The sequence below is a fragment of the Leopardus geoffroyi genome, chromosome E1 (genome assembly GCF_018350155.1).
Source record: "Leopardus geoffroyi isolate Oge1 chromosome E1, O.geoffroyi_Oge1_pat1.0, whole genome shotgun sequence".
NCBI lineage: Eukaryota > Metazoa > Chordata > Mammalia > Carnivora > Felidae > Leopardus > Leopardus geoffroyi.
In genome coordinates this window covers 18,126,537-18,140,170 of record NC_059330.1, presented here as the reverse complement: position 1 = coordinate 18,140,170, position 13,634 = coordinate 18,126,537, and the positions used below count along the sequence as shown (strand labels likewise).

At 56.2% G+C, this 13,634-nt stretch overlaps 1 protein-coding gene across 2 annotated transcripts in view; it reads left to right on the top strand.

Moving 5' to 3' along the window:
- SLC13A2 (solute carrier family 13 member 2) overlaps nt 1-13,634 on the top strand; it is a 26,878-nt gene extending 13,244 nt beyond the window's left edge. The window contains exons 2-12 of one of the 2 annotated variants that reach the window (XM_045487951.1): nt 4,429-4,625; nt 5,433-5,569; nt 5,682-5,887; nt 6,915-7,095; nt 7,203-7,325; nt 9,565-9,783; nt 9,979-10,067; nt 10,351-10,472; nt 11,816-11,977; nt 12,623-12,760; nt 13,260-13,634. In XM_045487951.1, the coding sequence (XP_045343907.1) occupies nt 4,527-4,625; nt 5,433-5,569; nt 5,682-5,887; nt 6,915-7,095; nt 7,203-7,325; nt 9,565-9,783; nt 9,979-10,067; nt 10,351-10,472; nt 11,816-11,977; nt 12,623-12,760; nt 13,260-13,430 (1,647 nt within the window). In that variant the 5' untranslated portion in view covers nt 4,429-4,526 and the 3' untranslated portion in view covers nt 13,431-13,634. The remainder of the gene's footprint in view (nt 1-4,428; nt 4,626-5,432; nt 5,570-5,681; nt 5,888-6,914; nt 7,096-7,202; nt 7,326-9,564; nt 9,784-9,978; nt 10,068-10,350; nt 10,473-11,815; nt 11,978-12,622; nt 12,761-13,259) is intronic. The other variant, XM_045487950.1, reaches the window with a different exon arrangement.

Sequence of the window (13,634 nt, the reverse complement as noted above, 5' to 3'; positions counted from 1 at the left end):
TCGGGAGCCCATAGACGGATACTGAGAGAGGAGCAAATCCTCAGCCAAGGAACAGATCTGGGGAACCCCTCCCCTACTGCTCTGCGCAAGGTAGTGACTGAGGCAGGAAAAAGCTCTTGCTGCCAGAAACAAACTCTTCCCTGGTGGTATCTGAGCTCCAGGAGGGCCACCTTGGACAGCAGCACCTGCTGTGACTATGACAAAGGCATGCGCGGCGCCTGCCGCAGCCTGGGGAGCTGCCGGTGGCCAGAGCTTCCCGGTCCCACGCCACAGGTGGCCAGCTGAGTTTGGCCAGCCCAGGTTCCTTCCTCACCTCTCAGTGCGCGTGGGGAGAGCCACTGCCCCGTGGAGATGAGAGGAGGAAAAGAGAGAGAACATATGCAGAGCGCCCACCCGACCTCCCCACCCTCCGTCAGTTCCTCACTCTGGCTCCCACCGCATTGCTGGGACTAGTAGAGACCCCTGCTCCCGCCCAGAGAGTAATTCCACACAGAGATGGACCTAGAAGTTTGGAAAACTCCCAAGGAGATTCAGGGAAGCCCCGATAGTTGCTGCTAGATACATTTTTTGTTCTTTGCCTTAGGGTGGGGATGTAACTGGGTCCCAGGTGTACAAGAGCACCCGGCTCCGGGGCTGCAAACAGACCAGGTTGGGTGACTCGCTGCTGGCAAAATCCAAAGGCAGAGGGACAGGGGCGCCTGGGCGGCTCAACCGGTTAAGCGTCCGACTTGGCCTCCGGTCGTGATCTTGCAGTTCGTGAGTTCAAGCCCCATGTCAGGCTCTGTGCTGACAGCTTGGAGCCTGGAGCCTGCGAAAGGAATTAATTTCAGTGAGGCCACCACCCAGAAGACAGTGGACTAACATCTCAAAGGCTGTCTCCAGGTGCTGAAAATACTTCCAGGTTTATATAAGGAGAACGTGGGACAAAGGTCGGTGGGGATGTTCGGGTGGGCAGGGAAGGTCAGGTCAATCACTTTCTTGGGGTCAATCACATGAAGTCTTGCTGGTGTCAGGGCTTTCCTTGTTGCTGGGCGGGGCGGGGCAGGGGGCAGTTTGGGTCCTCCTCACCGGATGCTTTGCCACTCAAGTCTTCTGCCTGAGCTAAGAGATACGCTGGAAAGAAGAATTTCATCAGTTAGAAAGTACAGATTGAGGTCAAAATGGAGGAGGCTGAAAACCTCTCTCAGGGATTCTAACCCATTTCTGAGTTAATAATACCTTTGGCTATCTAGTAAACACTATGTACTCTTCTCAGAATATTGCTTTAAAATGCGCAAAATGGGGGCGCCTGGGTGGCTCAGTCGGTTAAACATCTGACTCTTGACTTCAGCTCAGGTCATGGTCTCACGGTTCGTGGGTTCGAGCCCCACCTCCGGCTCTGTGCTGACAGTGCCGAGACTGCTTGGGATTCTCTCTCTCCCTCTCTCTGCCCCTTCCCCACTCGCGTTGTCTGTCTCTCTCAAAAGAAACAAATAGAAGCTTTAAGAAATAAAGTGAAATGCACAAAATAAAACGTATAGGATTATAAAGGAAACCAATTACGTTGGAATACGGTAATGAAAACATGAAAAAACATCGCAATTCAGAAATATAGGTGATTATTAATGCATTGAGCTTCTAGCGTTGGTGTAACTACTATAATTTCAAAACCAGTGATGGATACAAACACTCTTTTGAGATGACAGCAACAAGCGATCTGTGCACGTATCCGATGGCTGGCAGCCACGATCGGGCCTGTGACAAAACCACCAATCACCATGGCTTTGCCGCCTACGTTTGGAACTTAGATGTTAGCGCAAAGATGAAATACCTTTCCTTCAAATTCCTTGGGACTCCATGCCCCAGTTAAGAATCCTATGACCCAGGAAGAACAGGTCAGCAAATTATGCCACATCCAGACAAGGCTGCCCACAAGGGTAAGATGGAGACACAGGGCCAGGGCCACCAGGGCCACAGAAGGCTTCTGGAGAGAACTTTGAAACGGGTTTGGGGTTTGATCCAGAGACAGATAGACGTATGAGGAGGAGGAGGGGGAGGAAGGGAAGAGATGTAAAGGGTTAGGGGAGCGTGGTGGGCAGGGCTTCACTATTAACAACTCTCTGCGGTCTCAGAAGAAAAGGAACTTGCCTGGAGCTTGATGACAGGAAGTGGCAGGCCCCCAGGAAGATAGTTCTCTCTCTCGCTCGCTCTCGCTCTCGCTCTCTCTTTTTTAATGTTTACTTATTTTTGAGAGAGAGAGAGCGGGGGGAGGGCAGAGAGACAGGGAGAGAGAGAGAGAGAATCCCAGGCGGGCTCTGCGCTGTCCGCGTAGACCCCAACACAGGACTCGAATTCATGAACCTTGAGAATGTGACCTGAGCCGAAACCAAGAGTCAGATGCTCAGTTGACTGAGCCACCCAGGCGCCCCTGGAAGATAGTTGTTTGAATTCAGAGCCCCAGATCACCCTCATACACCCCACTAGTCACAGTGAACCTGAGGCTGGGGGGACACCCTGTGACTGTGAGGGACCCAGCTCAGGGTAGAAGGCAAAAGCTGAGGCTCAAGACCCAGATGGCCTGGCTTCTTCACTTGCTAGCGTGTGACGCTGAGACGTTTACTTCGTTTATTTGTGCCTTCGTTTCCTCATCTGTGGAATGGGAACAAGAGTCATTACCTCCCAGAGCAACTAAACTCGACAATCCTCTGAAGCATGGAGGGCGCGGAGCCTGGCACGCAGTAGTCCTGGGGATGCTTCTGCTGTCGTTAGCAGCACTTTCTTCTTGCATCAGCAGTGATCATCTACCCCAGCCCCCTCCTTGTCTCTGGCCAGAGAATTCCCAGGGGGCTGGGGGAGGGGGGACACCAGGGTCCAGAGGGGCTGGCCTGCCCTTAGCCCCAGGGGAGGATGAGTAACCACCCCTGCAATCCTTGCAAGTGAGAAAGTGCTTGACGAACAGCAGCTTCAGCAAAACGGGCCTCCTGGGGGGGGGGGGGGGGGCGGGTCTCTGGGCGAAGGTCAAGGTGGCCCCACCCCTGGGGCCCAAGAGTTCATGTCCAGGGTGAGGAGAGATGGTGGAAATTTCATGATGAGAAAGTGAGCCTGGCATCACCTGGCCCTGCAGCTGCGTGCTGTTCCAGTCGAGGGGTGCCCTCTCCCTGGGACACTGGGGAAACGCTCTTGGAATCCTGCAATCTAGATACCTTGCCTGGGTCTTCCCTGCTCTGCTCCGCCCCAGTTCTGTGACCTTGAAGAGCCACTTACCTTCTCAAGTTCCTCTATAACCTGAGACCACCACACCCACCTTAATGGCTGTTTGAGTTTCTTGTAACCACAGGTAGGACAACACCCAGCTCCTAAGAGTTGCTCAATAAACAGCAGCTTCCTCTTCCCCCTGGCTACCGCCAGGGACCCTTCCCAAACTTAGGGTACTAAGGGCATGAGGTACTAAGGGGTGAGGACGGCCTGCACCAGGTGGAGAAAACAAGAGGGCCAGGGACAGCTGAGACAGGTCAGAGAGGAGGGGCCTCCCAGCCCACTGTCCCAGCACGCAGCTCCTTGCTTCTGAACACAGCCCCTTGCCTCCGCCCACAGAGCCAGCTGATGCCCCGGGGGAGCCTTGGATGTGCACACCTGCTCCCCTGGAGGCTTCCATGTCCCTGGGGCCCCAGGACGCTGGGGCCGACTGTCTGACTTCCATTTCTGCTCCAGGTCGCCTCCCACATCTGAGGCCAGCCCCCTCTAGACCTGGGGGCCCTGTCAGAGAAAGGAGAGCCTCTGGTACCCAAAGGCTTGCAAAACCGTGTCTCAGGGCTTACCCCTCCCACCAACTCCCTGCACAACTCGGGGATGGGAGAACCTTTGACGTCTTCTATAAATGTGAATGGCACCCCCTGGAAATGTGCGATGCAGTAGTCAGGCCAGGCATGCTCCCACTATTCCAAAACTTCCCAGTGATTCAGTCTTTCAGAAAAAATTTGCTCTGAAGCCTGCTGGGTTCTGAGCTCCAAGCACCTAGATGCCGGAAAATGGAGTCTGTCCTCACGGAGCTCACCTTCTGGGAGAGGGAACAAACATGCATTACATCGTCATACAAATATGTTCTTACAGGCTCTGACAAAGCCAGGGAGGGCCGAGGTGCCAGGCTGGAGTCCACACTGGCCAGGCCCCGAGTCTTTTCTAGATGAGCCCCATCTCCTTCGGGGGGATCCTCACTTTGGCCCACTGCAGTGCCCTCGGGCTGAGTGGGGCTTGATACCCAAATCTAGACTCTCCAGTATGGCTGGATCATTAGGCCTAGCCTCCTCAAGGTCAAAGACAAGGTGGTGAGTGCCTTGCTTTGTCTTTTATTTCCGTTTTGAAATGGGACTTAGACTCTGTTATCAGTGACTGTGGGTTTCACACGCTCTCACTCCGCCGTTACAAATGGCCTGTTTTCTCTGGGGGCAGGAGGTGACGTGACTCCGGGACACAGGCCTGCCCCAGCAACAGCTCTGCCACCCCTCTCCCGCCCACAGGAAGCCTACTGTGCCTACTCCATCATCCTCATGGCGCTCTTCTGGTGCACCGAGGCTCTGCCCCTGGCTGTCACCGCCCTCTTCCCCATCATCCTGTACCCCATGATGGGCATAATGGATGCCTCCGAGGTAAGCCTCCCCCCTTTCCCAAGAGGAAAGGCTCCCGGTATGGAGGGGGTCTGCTCTAAAACACTGGTGAAGGAAGAAGACTCCTCACAGGCAGCGCACACGGAAGAGGGGTCCTCGCCTCTGCTGGGCAGGTCAGGGAGCACTAAAGGAGGAGTCAGCTAGAAGACGCAGGGGAGCAGGGGGGGCGTGCGTTCTAGAAGTGCATGGGTGGTGTTGAGAGCTAATTCAAAGCGGACCAGGTGTAGGCCAGGGAGGTGGAAAGGCCTGGTGACCCAAGAAAAGGGGCCTTGAAAGTCAGCTAAAGAACTTGTATTTTCTGGGTTCAGTGACTCTGAAACATGAGCGTGCGTCAGGATCACCCTCGGGGCTGGTTGAAACAGATTGCTGGGCCCTACCCCCCAGAGTTTCTGATTCAGTGGATCTGGGGCAGGGCCTGAGCATTTCGTTCCTCGCAAGCTCCAGGTTGGGGATGATGCCAGCTTATGGACCACACTTTGAGAACCACTGCCGTAGTTTCCAGAATCCGCACTAAATTCTCTAGCTCCTAGTCAATGGCTTGAAACATGACTGGGATCAGGCTAGATTACCTCGCACTCGTTCCTGAGGGGAGAAAGAAGGAGTTTGGCAGGAAGACAGGAACTGGTTAATATTAAATGGAAGATGATCCAAAGACCACTTCCATTTGGTTCCGAGAGCCCAGAGACCAACCCCTGTTTGTGGGAATGTCAGTGACTGTAGCTTCTGCCCAGGGGCACAGGGGCACAGGGGGAGACCCCTTCCTGCCTCTCAGCTGTCCCTGCCTGCCAGGTGTGCATCGAGTACTTTAAGGACACCAACATCCTGTTCGTCGGGGGGTTGCTCGTGGCCATCGCTGTGGAGCACTGGAATCTGCACAAACGCATTGCCCTCTGCGTGCTCCTCATCATCGGGGTGCGGCCTGCCCTGTGAGTGCTCACAAGCCAGGACTGGGGAACCTGGAGCGGGTGGTATGCTGGGTATCCAGTCCCCGCAGGGACACTGGAACACCAGCCAGTGTGTCCGTCTGCCTGTCCCTAGGCTGCTGTTGGGCTTCATGTTGGTCACGGCCTTCCTGTCCATGTGGATCAGCAACACAGCCACCACGGCCATGATGGTGCCCATCGCACATGCTGTTCTGGAACAGCTGTACAAGACGCCCACAGGCAAGGATGTAGAGGAGGGCAGCGACAACCCCACCTTCGAGCTCCAGGAACCAAGTCCCCAGAAGGACGTGACCAAGCTTGGTGAGAAGGATGAGTCTCGACCCTGCCCCGGCCCCACCCCCGGCCCTTGGGGAGGGTCTGAGATGATGTCCACGACGGGGGGGTGGTCATCTTGGAGCCCCCAGGGAGACAAAAGGGAGGCAAGATGTACAGTGACCAACTTGTCCTGGTTTGCCCAAGACTGTCTTAGTTTTAAAACAAAAAGTCCCACGGGGCGCCTGGGTGAGCTCAGTCGGTTGAGCGTCCACCTCTTGATTTCGGCTCAGGTCATGAGCTCAGGGTCATGGGATCTCACACCGAGTCAGGATCCACTGTGCGTGGAGCCTGTTTGGGATTCTCTCTCTTCCTCTCTCTCTCCTCCTCCCCTGCTCACGCTCTCTCTCTCTCTCAAAATAAATAATAAACATTTTTAAAAAATAAAATCATAAAAAATGTTTTGAAGTCCCATGTTCTGGGACGCCTGGCTGGCTCAGTCGGTTAAGCATACAACTTCGGCTCAGGTCATGATCTCACAGTTCACGGGCTCGAGCCTCGAGTCGGGCTCTGTGCTGGCAGCTCAGAGCCTGGAGCCTGTTTCGGATTCTGTTGTCTCCCTCCCTCTGCCCCTTCCCCCACTCATCCTGTGTTTCTCTCTGTCTCTCAAACATGAATAAACGTTAAAAAAAAAAAAAAAAGTCCCATGTTCTGAGAATCCCTTCAGTCCTGGGCAAACCAAGATGCTGGGTCACCCTGGGAGGCAGGGAGCCAGAGTCTGGGTGGGCCATCAGGGATCCAGGCTCCGTTCGTCCTGTTTGAATAGTCCTCTTCCACTCTCTGTGTCTCCATCTCCCTCTGTCAAGAGAGAGTGTGGGCCAGATGGTGTCTGAGGACCCACCTGGCCTGAGCCTCCCTTGCAGACCTGGACACACCCCTGCCCGCTCCCCTCACTTGGGGGGGTGGGTCTCCGCTGTCCACTGACAAGGCCCCCGGAGGCTGCGGAACATTCCGGCCATGCTCCCCAGAGGTGGCCCTGCGCCCACCCCCCACCGAAGCTCTCCCTCGTTCCCAGATAATGGGCAGGTCCACCCTGTCCCACCTGCTTCTTCAGAGCCGAAGGAACAGAAGGACAGGCAGCGGGTCCGCTTTAGCCAGGGCATGAGCCTGTGTGTGTGCTACTCGGCCAGCATCGGGGGCATCGCCACGCTCACCGGCACCACCCCCAACCTGGTGCTGCAAGGCCAGGTCAACTCGTGAGTGACTGGGGCTGGGGGGTGGGGCACCTGCCCTTCCCCGGGGAGGCCGCTGGGGCTGGCCGGTCACTGGGCGGGGTCACGCAGCAGCCCGTATCCCCCTTCAGGCTCTTCCCCGAAAACGGCAACGTGGTGAACTTCGCCTCCTGGTTCGGCTTTGCCTTCCCCACCATGGTCATCTTGCTGCTGCTTGCCTGGCTGTGGCTGCAGGTGCTCTTCCTGGGGTTCAAGTAAGTGGTGGACTGAACGAAAGAAGCCCAGGCGTCCGCCCTTACCCTCTGGGCGCTGCCCGTTGGGTAACCAGGTGGCTGGCCACTGTGACAGAGGATATAACCCCCTCCCAAGGCCTATGTACCTAGCATCTCCATTTGAGGGACTTACTGGATGGAGAGTATGACCCCATTTAGCAGATGAGCAAACGGAGGCTCGAGGGGTGGTATTCAACTAGATTTGTCCATGCTGACATTGAAAACCAGGTCTCCTGATGCCCAGGCCAGATCCATCCCATAAGGCTCCACAGTCCTTTGGTAAATGCTTGAGTGCACCGTGAACGTGGCCACTTACAAAAGCATTTGTTGCGCTCTGCTCACATCTGGCCCCGTATTAGGCACGGAGAATGCTAGAGGACATTAGGCACGGGCCCTGTCCTTGGAGCTCACCATCTAACGGGTGATGGTATGGCAGGGGCCGTGACAGAAGGAAGTCCGGGGGCTGCGGGAACACGGCCCAGGATAGTGGAGATGCCAGAAGGCCCCCGGAGGACAGGCTGACCGAAGTGAGTCATGTAGAACTAGAAGCCAGCCAGGTGGAGAATGGGGTGAAGACATTCCAGGCAGCAGGACCAGCTTGTGCAGAGGTACAGAGGCAAGAAAGACCATGTGTTTGGGAAAACTCCAGTTTTGTTTGGTTGAAACGTAAAGAGCAAAACGGAATATTAGGAGTTGAAGGTGGAGAAGTAGGCAGGGGAAGATTATGGAGGATCCTGTGTGCCACATAAACAATTTGGACCTTGCCCTTGAGGCCAAGAGTAGTAAATAGGCTTTATTCTTACTTCCAACCCTGGGTTACTGGTAGTGACTAGAAGTCTGAGTTGAAAATCTCGTGAGACCTTGGGGCACCTGCGTGGCCCAGTCGGTTGAGCGTCCGACTTCAGGTTGGCTCAGGTCACGATCTCGCAGTACCCCGGTTTGAGCTTTCGAGCCCCACATTAGGCTCACTGCTGTCAGCCTGTCAGCACAGAGCCCACTTCGGATCCTCCGTCCTCCTCTATCTGCCCCCCAACTTGTGATCTCCCCCAAAGAAATAAATATTTTTTAAAAAGAAAAGAAAAGAAAACCTTGTGAATGCGAGACCTTGCTAGAGCTCAGTTGGAATTGAGTCTGGGATTGACTGGTGATGTCTGCTATGAGTACAGGCTAGAGGTAGTGATATGAATGGTGTTGTGGTATGAGTTGTTATTTGCCATTCCTGTCCAGGTGGTGGTGGGGAGGGAGGGAAGTAAGGGGGGGGGGGGACGTTGAATGTTTTTTGGGTTTTTTTTTTAAATGTTTATTTGTTTTTGAGAGAGAGAGAAACAGAATGCAAGCAGGGGAGGGGCAGAGAGAGAGGGCGACACAGAACCCCAAGCAGGCTCTAGGCTCCGAGTTCTCAGCACAGAGCCCAAGGTGGGGCTCGAACTCACACGCCACGAGATCATGACCTGAGCTGAAGTCGAATGCTTAACACCCAGGCTCCCGGCACATTGAAAGTTTTTAAGTATTGTTGCTGTCCTTTGGGAAATTCGCTTGGGCAGGTGCAAGGAGGCTGGGTTGAGGCTGGGCACTGGTACAAGGCGAGGTGTAGTCAAAGAGACCAGCATATGCAAGGCACCACAGGGGATTCAAAGATGTGTGAATTGTGGTCTTTGCCATTGAGGAACGCACAGTCCCTCGGGGAGTTGAGATTTGCCCAAGAGAAAAGTTAGAAATAAACCTGAGTGAAGCAAGAGGCACACAGGAGTGAGTGGCAGCCTCTGTGCCTCTAAGAGTGATGTTGGTGGGGCTCAGGCTGGCAGGAGTTGGATGCCCAGGAGCAGGTAGGAGAGAGAGGGGAGGGTTTCCCGAAAGGCTGTTGGAAGAGGGGAGGGTGATCTGGAGTCAGAAGGAACCGTGGGGTCCAGGCCTCTAGATCCACCTCATTCTGAGCAAAGGACGGCTTAGCACAAGAGAGTTTCTGGAGGGACAGGGAGTCAATGGGGCAGATGGAGAGGTCTGTCCCTGGAGCCCCAGCCTTGCCTCTGCTAAGAACCGTGACGCCCTGAGAGTCTTCTACTCTTCTTCCAGAACCTTGGGTGGGTCCAAGGCCTTCATGTGGCAACACTGAGGTGGTCTCGGCAGTATAACACAGGCACTCAGAACCCCTTGCTTCCCCTGCCTGGTGCGGGGCCCTCAAGAATTGCCTCCCCCCCCCCCAACCGCCCCCTGCCTGCAGCTTCCTGAAGAACTTTGGCTTTGGCGGACACGAGCGGGAGCAAGAGCGGGCAGCCTTCCACATCATCCAAACAGAACACAAGCTACTGGGCCCCATGACCTTTGCAGAGAAGGCTGTCTCTGTCCTCTTTGTCATCTTGGTGGTGCTATGGTTCACTCGGGAGCCCGGCTTTTTCCTTGGCTGGGGCAACCTGGCTTTTCCCGACAAGGATGGGAAAAGGTGAGCATTCTGGGGGAGACAGGGAATCCTTCTGGGGCTCACCTCCTGGTGCCGACCAGGAGGTAACACGGTGGGGAGGACGTGTCAAGAGGACTTGGCACGTCTGGGGGAGGGGGCTCCTCTCCACCGCCTTTCCACCCGATGACCCTGAGCAGACCTGAGCGACTAAGCCTGCCCTGCTTGCCCTGCCCACAGCATGGCGTCCGATGGGACAGTGGCCATCTTCATTGGCATAATTATGTTCTTGGTGCCCTCCAAGATCCCAGGGCTGACTCAGGATCCAGGTAAGAACCTGGACTGGGGCAGGGAAGGGGCTCCGGGCAGCCTCTGTCTTCTGTCATGAAATGTGCCTTCAACCACACTTGACAGGAGTGGTAAAAGCCCAGAGAAGCGGGGATGAGTTGCCAAGGGTGCAGGAGCTCAGGGGCAAAGTAAGGATGTTGCCGAACTGAGGGTCCCTCTCCCACGTGCATTAAACTCAGATAGGGACCCAGAGAGAGACCCAAGTGGAGGGGAGGGAAAACCTGTTGGCCCTTGGTGACCCATCCTCCTCTGCCTGGGAAATAGACAAACCAGGGAGGCTGAAGGCCCCTCCTGCCCTCCTCAACTGGAAGACAGTGAATGAGAAGATGCCCTGGAATATCGTCTTCCTTCTGGGTGGTGGCTTTGCCCTGGCCAAGGGCAGTGAGGTGAGAAACCCCTGCCCTCCCCCCACACTGTTTGAGGGAGACCCTGGCACAGGGAAAGAGGTGCCCTGCTTCTATCCCACACGGGGGAGACCTGATCCCCACTAAGGAGCCTCCTCGTGGGTAGAGTCTTTGCAGCAGCTGGAGCGACAGGTCAGAGCCCCGGCTGAGAGAGGGGGCGGGGGGCGCCTGGGTGGCGCAGTCGGTTAAGCGGCCGACTTCAGCCAGGTCACGATCTCGCGGTCCGTGAGTTCGAGCCCCGCGTCAGGCTCTGGGCTGATGGCTCAGAGCCTGGAGCCTGTTTCCGATTCTGTGTCTCCCTCTCTCTCTGCCCCTCCCCCGTTCATGCTCTGTCTCTCTCTGTCCCAAAAATAAATAAACGTTGAAAAAAATAATAAAGTTTAAAAAAAAAAAGAGAGAGAGAGAGGGGGCGGAAACACAAGCCACAGGCACCTCTCCCTGTTCGGGTTCTCAAAGCCAAAGGGAAGGCAGCCTTCTCTGCAAGGCAGCGACTGTTCTCAGCAACCACCAGACAGAGAATGCAACAGCTTTAGCACCAGGGAGTAGCGAGCATTGGGTGGACACAGTTGACCCACTCGGGCCACCAGGGGGCGCCATGATCACACCCAGCCAGGCTTTGGGGATCAGGCCCTCATTCACTTCCCAGAGCCTCCATCCAAGAGGGAAATCCCTGAACCTGCGCCCCTGGGCCTCAGTGTTCTGGCTAAGCTCATTCAGTGCGCAGACAGGAGGCAGCTTCCCTGGGTCGGAGAGTGGTGCCAGGGACTCCTGGATCTCAGGTCGTTAGTTCAAGGGGCCAAGCACTGTGCTGGGGGCTGGGTGGGCAGCATTGTAGGAGATAAAGTCCCAGCTCCCTGGGACTCACAGTCTGGTATTACAGATGTGAACAGGGAAAGACCTTGGAGCCCTTATGACTCTGTGGACTGTCCCCATTCTTCTGTCAGCCTCTTGCCCAGCCTTTAGAGCAAGGGCCCTTCCCCCTTCTCTCTCCTGCCAACCTGCTGGGCTGGAGGAGGCGGGGAGAGGGCTGAAGATGGCCGGGGAGCTCCTAAGAGAGGTTGGGAGAGCGGGAGTAAATGGAGTTAAAGGTCTTTCCTCCCACCAGGCCCCCGGTTTCCCACGAAGGCCCTTTGGCCCCCTCTTCCTAGCTTCTCATCTGACCCTTCTCCCTACATCCAAATGTTCTTCAAAATCACTTTGAGGGCACGTCCTGGTTCTGCCCGGGTTTTACCTTCCTTCCCAAGCTGCCCTGACTCTGAAGACTCTAGAGAGGTCTCTCTAGAGAACCTCAACCTCTCACACAGAGAACCTCTCCTCTGCCACAGAAATCAGGACTGTCCGAGTGGCTGGGGGACAAGCTGACCCCGCTACAGAATGTGCCACCTCCCGCCATTGCCTTCATCCTCTGCCTGCTGATTGCCACCTTCACTGAGTGCACCAGCAACGTGGCCACCACCACACTTTTCCTGCCCATTCTGGCCTCCATGGTGAGCTGGTCCTGCAGACACACTTCCTCCAGGCAGCCCTCCTGCCCACCCCACCCCACCCAGGGGCCCCACCTGCGGGTTGGAGTGACCTGTCTGCACCTCGTCTCATTTCCGGGAGAAGACCCCTGAGCTGCCGCCTTTCCCCAGACTTTTCAGCTACCTCGGGCCACAAGGCCCTCTGGCCCCTGACTCACTCCATCCCTGGTGACGTTACCCCTTGAGTATCCTGATGGGCCTCACTGGTGGCCTCGCCCACCGCCCGGGCCCAGCCCCTGTTCTGGTCAGTCCTGAGGTGACAGGTTGAAATTACTCCCTGGAGCGTCCCCAGCCCCTTCCTCCCGTGGCGCGTTCCCGCAGCCTTTGATGACACCCCAGAGCCCCTTTGAGATCCGTTTTATGGGCCCCTCCCCTCACCACGCCCCGCTGGGCAGGGCCGCACACTCATCCCCTCTAGAGAGGTCAAGGGGCCCTTCCCAGGTCACCAGTGCCTTCTGGCAGAAGTGGTGGGGTTCATGGCCAGAGTCTGTGTTGTTGGGGGGCGGGGAAGGTTGTCCCCCAGAGAGAGGAAGGGGGAGAATTGGGGGCCACGTCTTCCTCTCTGGGATGAGGACTGGGATCAGTTCTGCCCACTGTCTCCCCGTCCAGGCCCAGGCCATCTGCCTCCACCCTCTCTATGTCATGCTCCCCTGCACGCTGTCTGCCTCCCTGGCCTTCATGCTGCCTGTGGCCACCCCACCCAACGCCATAGTCTTCTCTTTCGGAGGCCTCAAAGTGTCTGATATGGTGAGTAGCAGTGGGACCTGAGTGCTTCAGTGCTCCTTTCTGCTCTGTCCTCCCTTCTTGGTGGACCACAAAGAAGCCTAAAGCCACTGAGATTCTCAGCGTTAAGAGCAAAGCCTGTGCAGGCTGGGGGACAGCAGGAGGGTTGTGCCATGATCCCCAAATGGAGCATCTTCAGACCCTGCCAACCACGCGAGAGGGAGAGGAGGGGGTGAGGAATTTAGGGAAGGCTCCCAGGTGCTAGGGCACCTGTACCCGGGGAGAAAGGCTCGAATGAAGCCCAAGGCCCTGAACGCTCAGGAAGGGCTTCCTTTTCCCTTCTTAGCACCGGGATTAAAGCAAGAGGGAGGGGGCGCTGCCTGGTGCTGCGGGTCAGACCCACAGGCAGACTTCCGGGGAGAGTGTTGCTGGTAAGAGAGCTCTTGAGCACCCGTGAACACCAAGGGCTGGGTACTGGCCCGGCTCAGCAACGGGTCGCTCAGACTGGCTCTCCTCACACCAGGCCCGAACGGGATTCCTGCTCAACATCATCGGAGTGCTGGTCATCACGCTGGCCATCAACAGCTGGAGCTTCCCCATCTTCAGCCTGTACACCTTCCCCTCCTGGGCGTACTCCAACACCACAGCCCACTGCATGGTCAACCAGGCAAACACCACAACAGCTCGCCCCTAGACCAGGGTATCACCTGGCCAAGACCAGGAAGACCCACCTGTTCTCATTCCTCTGAGCCAGGACGGGACACCCGGGCTCCAGGCCAAGCCCTGAGAGGAAGGCACATATATACAGAAACTCGCGTGTGTCTGTAAGGAAGGGATGGGAGTGCTCCGCCCTGTGTACCTGAGGATAATGTGTATATATATATATAGATGGATGTGA